The 6816-nt window shown below is 34.0% G+C and overlaps 1 protein-coding gene across 2 annotated transcripts in view; it reads right to left on the bottom strand.

Moving 5' to 3' along the window:
* Positions 1-6816, bottom strand: part of LOC106462309 (thioredoxin domain-containing protein 15-like) — a 21585-nt gene that overhangs the window by 5256 nt on the left and 9513 nt on the right. For both annotated transcript variants that reach the window (XM_013922211.2, XM_013922212.2), the window contains exons 4-5: positions 5170-5372; positions 4594-4724 (exon numbers count right to left, since the gene is read on the bottom strand). In XM_013922211.2, coding sequence (XP_013777665.1) covers positions 4594-4724; positions 5170-5372 — 334 coding nt within the window. The remainder of the gene's footprint in view (positions 1-4593; positions 4725-5169; positions 5373-6816) is intronic.

Genomic DNA, 6816 nt, shown 5'->3' with positions numbered 1-6816 from the left:
TAATCGTTATAATGTGTTCTTTCTAAACTTGTCACTATCATAATCATTATATTGTGTTCTTTCTAAACTTCTGTCACTATCAACAGTTTTTTTTACTTAGAAATGTATGATGTTTTGTATTTATCAATTTAATTATCTTTTCAAGTTTTTAATAATGTTGATCTTGGAATTAGAAAAACAATTCCAATATGTTTGTGATTTTAATATTTCTTATAATTTCTACAAATATGTCATCTACTACCATCATAAGGTTTCTTGCTAAATAGTAAACACTGTAATATCTATGTTTTTCTGGAATTGAAGTAAATTTTTTTTCACTGAATTATGTATTTTCAGTGTAAGAACATGTTAACTTTCATAACAGTTTTACCTCCCTCACACAAAGCAGGGTGGCAGTTTAGGCGTACAAATATCAAACCAAGAAGAAGGCGAATGCTTAGATTTAACATGTGTGCTATGAGATGAAAATAAAGCACACCAGTGGAATACTCCACTACTTTTGGCACAGGTATGCTCTTTGCCCAGGAAAGAGGAAAATAACAAGAAATCGGCAGAATGGAAAAACAGACACAATTGAATGCAGTAAGAATACTTACAGCATTGGACAAGTGATAGTAATGCTGAATGTTCTGAAGAACATATGTTCCATTTGTCACAGGATTGTGCCTGATATTGTACTAGTGTGAAACTGGAATAACAACATTTGACTAGGGCATGAAGACCATGTGATCTATACCTGAAGAAATCAATTAATTAAGAAAACTGTCTAGAGCAGTCCACCCAAGCAAAAAGCATCCTGTGGAAACGCAAATAGGTTGTTTGATGGTAACGAATAAATACGATAGTTGTTCTATTGAGGGCCACCTGGGCAAAAACATCCAGGGGAAACTCCAAAAGGGTTATTTGTTTTTGTCAACTGATGAAGTTACTCTGTTGAGTGAGATCCACCTGGGCAAAAACATCCAGGAGAAACTCAAATTGGGTTTTGATATTCTGACCCATTGATGAAGTTTTATTATCTAAAAATATCCAGAGGAAATGCCTTAAAACTGATTAAGTTATTTTGTCCAGTGTGGTCCACCCAAGCAAAACATTCAGGGGAAGCACATTATAAATTTAATAAAATATTTTGTCTAGTGCAGTCCACCCAGGGGAAATGCATGATAATTAATTATGTTATTTTGTCGAGTACAATATGCCCAGGCAAAAACATCCAGGGGAAGAGCCTTGTATAACTGATTAAGTGATTTTGTTAAGTGCAGTCCACTCAGACAAAAACATCCAGGGGAAAATGTCTTTTATAAATTGAATATGTTATTTTGCCGGGTGTGGTCTACCTGGGAAAAACATCCAGGGGAAATGCAGGATCAATTGAATAAGTTACTTTGTCTAGAAGCAGTTCAATCAGCTATGCCCTCTTCTCACTGAGTATTGTAAATATCCAATCACTCAGAAGGAAGCCTCCATGGTCCACCACCCAAGGGGGGATGAAGTGGGGAGTCCAGAGGAATGTCACACCAGAGATTGTGCAATGGGTGTCTATGATTCCCTATTTTGAAAAGCACACAAACCACGATTTATGCAACTAAAGGGTCGGCAGGGATAGGCAGAAATCCCCTTTTGCTTTACTCATGAAGTCCATGAGTAACAACTATTATAGATTGAAACTGATTTATATCGAGAACACACACACACACCATCTCTATAGTGAGCATTATATAGTTACTCTAAACTAGTGTGGGCTTGAATCAAAATATACCCGACCAGGCAACACCTGCCACAAGGTGGTGGGATCTGTAAAGTAGATGTTACGATTAGGGAAGCTGAAAAGAAAACACGAAAGAAAGGAAGTGATCAGACTTACCCCATTCAAAGACAACCTGATGTGTGTAGAATCACCAAGGAAGGTCGATAATATCCATCCACTAGAGAAAGATACAGCTAGATCATGCAGATAATGAACAATGAAGGTATCGGCAGTAGTCTACATTCCGGCCTGAACAATCTGTTTCAAAGGACAAAGAAGGCAGTATGTATCACATATCTCCTTAAGGAGTGAACCAGATCATGAAACCGATCAAGAATGGAATGGGAGGACAGGTGGGAAATGGAAGGTGAGGAAGTGGGTGGGAAGCCAAACCACCTAAAATTAACAGAATGTGGAGAAATGCCTCAGCAACCACAAACATGGGCATCCACGGACCTGGTGAAGAATACCAATTTAGGGTGAGAAAGGGCTGAGAAGAAACAAAGAATGGGTTGAGATGAGAAAACACAATGATCGTCCACGTATATTCCCTTGTCTCAGGCACAACAAATAAACAGGAATAAAATCCCTGAAGAATGGGATCAACTGTCACTACCACCCTCATGATCAGTAACTCTGATAGCTGAGAAACAAAAATCCACACCCCACCGATCAGGAGAAGGTGGAAATACCATAGAGTGAGAGGATAATGGAGGTGGAGAATGGAATAGAAAGACCTCAATGCTAGAACCCAAAGTGACCATGGACCTGCAGTGAAGGAATACCATGTGTCCATCAATAATTGTAACCTCACTCTAACTGACCTCCCCACCCACCACCACCACCTTGGCATTGATCAGCCAAATGGAGTGGCCCTAAAAATAAGGTCTGAGTTTATTCAGCTGCTAGAGCCAAAGAAGGTTGACAGGTCAACAACACCAAAAATGCAAACAGGTGACTGCAATTTGTGATACAAATACCTCTGGGACACCTGCAAACATGAAGTGTTGATAAAAGAAAGCCACATGTAACACCCAGAGGCTACAGCAGATAGACAAAAGGAACAGAAGCAGGCAATTTGACCAAGGTAAAAGTCAGTAGGAGACCCCATTCATCTGCAAATAAATGTGGGAACCATTGATAGGCTGCCAATAATTTGTGGGGGAAGAAGAGTCACAGAACAAGACTGAGAAGCAAACAAATACAAAAAGATTTGATTGGTTCAAGTGATCACATGAACCAATCTGGAACCCCATATTAAATAACTTTAATCTGTGGATATGAAAAAATACATCCCCCAGGAGATGGAAAGCCAAAGCATGCAGTAAATCACTCAGCATGAACTAGAATTATCAGGTGAAGAAGGAAAATCTAAATAGTTCCCCCCTTCCACCATCAAGGTAGGAGTAGAATTAAAGGTCACAGAGAAAAGCCCCAACAGCTCATAACCCAAATGACTAATTGAGGAAAATGAGGTGGTTAATCACAAAAAAGCTGACTTAGTAAAGAAAAGCCTCAGAAAAACCGAGTCTAAATTCTCCCTAGAATAACCAGGATCAACAAAAAAGACAACTTCAGAGGCCCAGAAGAAAAAATACCCCCAACACCCCCCCTTCGACCCATAACAAAGGAGGAATAGGGAAAGTCAGATGAACCACTGTGCTTGACAACCGTAATACAGGAATCCATACCTGCAAACATCACATCAGACAAAACCATGACCAATGCTTTGTCAAGAAAAAGTGATTACATTGTCTGAATGAAATGCTTATAAACAGTACCTGGATAGAAGAATTTTGCAAATTAGATATTGTCAAAGGCATTCAAGTGGGGTATAAAAAACTGGAGCAAGCAAGCAAGACCAATGCTTAGATAGACAATTCCAGAATCAACAAGTAACTAAAGTGTCAGCAGATGGTAAGTATGTTTTGGAAAAAAACATTATTTATTACTATAACAATGTTTAATATATAGTGTTTAAAGTATAATACAATATATATATATTTAATAATTAATACAACAAGTGAATTAGAAAAGGTAGAAATATTGACTTTTTTCCTTGTCATTTATAAAATGGAAAGTACAGATGCTACTTAAGTCAAATTGAACTGAACATTATCATCACTAGAACCTTGAAGACATTATATGAGAGTGGAGATCCAGTGCCAAACTCATCAACTGTATTGTAGAAATAACTATTGAAATCATCTTATTTGCATTGGTGATAAAAATAAATAAATAAAATACCATTAATAAACTAAAAAGCAAAAATGGTTGCTAATGTGCTGTTGATGCCTTGTGTTCAGAATTATAAATAGTACCATGTTACCTGGACTGCATATTGACAAATGTGTTATGAAAAAACTTCATAATTGGAGGGTGAAGAGCCTGAACTTTAGCCAGTACTAAACTCTAGTGTATAAATCAAATCAAACCACTACACTGTTTACCTCTCAAGCACTTTCACTTGGATTATATATGAAACAACACATCACACTGATGTGCCTACCCAATACTTTTATTCAATTCATCAAAAGCATGCAAAAAGTAAATTACTGAAGGCCTGCTAGAGTGCTTCCTTGTATATAGCTAAAGTTAATCACATGAACTTATCCAACTTGAAAAACAACATAATTCAGACATCCCAAACTGTTAGAAGTACCAACTAACACATTACAAAGAGCCTAAATTCTTGTGATGAAGGCCTCAACAAGAGTATCACTGGAAAGATTTATAAAACTGTTACAATAAGTAACATGTATAAACAATTATCTGTTACTAGAATATTCTACCTATGTATGTACTACATATAATAACAAAATATTTTCTTGCACTCTACATCATACCTGTATATTTAGTCACAAATACAGCAAAATTTTCAATCTGAGCTTCTGAGCCATTGAACTTTACTATTGGCTTTCCTTTATGAAATAATAACACTGTAGGCACACCAACAAGTCCATATCTCATGTTGAGGCTAAAAAAAAGTATTACATGGTATGAATATCTACACTCCTTGTGAAAAATCAACTACAAGTCTACTTAATGCTATTAAACTAAAACTGTTAAATGTCAAACAAAAGATGTTACAGATAGCTCACAAACCACTAAATCTAAGTACGAGTGTTTAAAATTCTTAAAAATTAAGAACAACGGGCATTAAAAAACATATAATTCATGTAAAAGTTACAGAATATTTTATGTAATTTTACATACTACTTACGAAGTAAGATAAATGTAATAAACAAAGTAAAGTTTTGAGTTTATTTGGGAACTAATATAAAACAAATAAAACTAAATAAAGTACACTATTTTTAAAACTACTGCTACATTCCCTTATTTAATAAAATCTAACACAAAAAGTACAGCTCAACAATGTGTATAAAGATTATATGAAAACTCTTTACTTATATGTCACTCACCCTGAATATGTTGCAGTGTCTAAGGCTAAAAAATGGATGTATGGAAAAATTCTAGCCAAAGCATTGAAATGTGGTGCTGCTTTAGCCGAGAACACACACCATGGAGAATAGAACAGAACCACCACACACTCGCTGTCATTTTGTTCTGCAGGAGTTAGGATGTCAATTAGAGTACTGCTGTTTACTAGCTGTACTTGTGGTACCTAAAAACAAATTTTATATTTAGTTACCCGAGATAAATTATAAATGCAAAGCATTAAACTTTAGTTCAAAAAACATTCGGTCAAAAGCCAGAGTGCATCTTGTGAGTTTTCCTGTACACACAGCAGCCAATGAATTATCATAGTTTTAACTAGAAAAAAATCTGTTTGGTTAAAAAATGTATAAATTCTATATTACTTACACAACAAATTGCTGGCTACATCTTTGGTATAACTTTCAAAATTTTCCAACATTTTTAAAGAACAAGTAACTATTTGTCAAAATTACATGGAATCATCAGATGATCAATGATAAAGTAAAATTAACTAATGAGCATATATGCTTTACTTTTATTTCTTAATGTGGAGTCATATTTCTGTAGTAGTTCTATACAAGTTCTTTCAACATTATTTCAAAATCTAGCATTACCTAAGTTAGAAACTAACTAAGCCATTTGTCAGTATGTTCTTACTATAAGAATAATTTTTCATTCTTTTGTTTTTAACTTTTAAGAGCTGCTTCTGGATAAATTAAGGTTTGTCCTCAACCATCATGTTGGTATGTTCCACTCATGTTTTTAATCATTGGTAAATTAAGTATTTTAAAAATTGCATTTTTTTTGTGAAACAAATACATCAGCATTATTAAGCAGTATAAGTTATAAAGTTAACTGAAAAGTTTTTATTAAATGAGTTTTTAAAACCAGCTTTTTAGAATTGAAATTCCATTACTTTTCAAACTATACAATCAAAGTGTCCAATGTTTTGCAGCAAGATACTTTACATTATTTCCAAGTGGTTAATATTTTTTGGTTTTATATTGATACTGAAATATTGTTTTAAAAACAATCTTTTTATAAATAAACATATAGAGGTAGACCAAACTTTAAAATGTTATCTTTTTCAACTTCGTGATAAACCAGTTTAAATATCATGTTTTGTTTGTATCAGTACACAAAGAAATATCCCTAAAAAGATGTTTCAATTTGTTCAGATGACTTCCCTAGACGGCGAGAGTCTTATAATTGCATAATGTTGCTGCTTGCCTGTTTCATCATATAACTACACAATGAACTGTCTCAGTTTTGTCTGACACCTGACATTGCTCTATAATAACAAATGTTGTACTTGTGCAACGAGAAGCAGAGCCTTTCATTTTCATAGATTATAGATTTGTAATTCTGCATCTAGTATTACTGGAACAATTATTATAGTATAGATATTTTGGTTTAAAAAAATTTGCACACATTCAGTATATAAACATAATTTCAATTGTTTTAGAGAAGTCCATGTGAACTAAATTTCAATACTTTTCTATATATATATATATATATTTATTTATTTGTTTATTATATATATATATATAAATCTTCTAATAGAAAGTTACTATTTTTCTTAACTATATCGATTATCTATTATTTTTTTCTTAACCATATCTTGAAACAAA

Source organism: Limulus polyphemus, unplaced genomic scaffold (assembly GCF_000517525.1).
Source record: "Limulus polyphemus unplaced genomic scaffold, Limulus_polyphemus-2.1.2 Scaffold1139, whole genome shotgun sequence".
In the NCBI taxonomy this organism is placed as follows: domain Eukaryota; kingdom Metazoa; phylum Arthropoda; class Merostomata; order Xiphosura; family Limulidae; genus Limulus; species Limulus polyphemus.
Note: the sequence above shows the minus strand (reverse complement) of the source record. Positions and strands in the feature narration are given on the sequence as shown.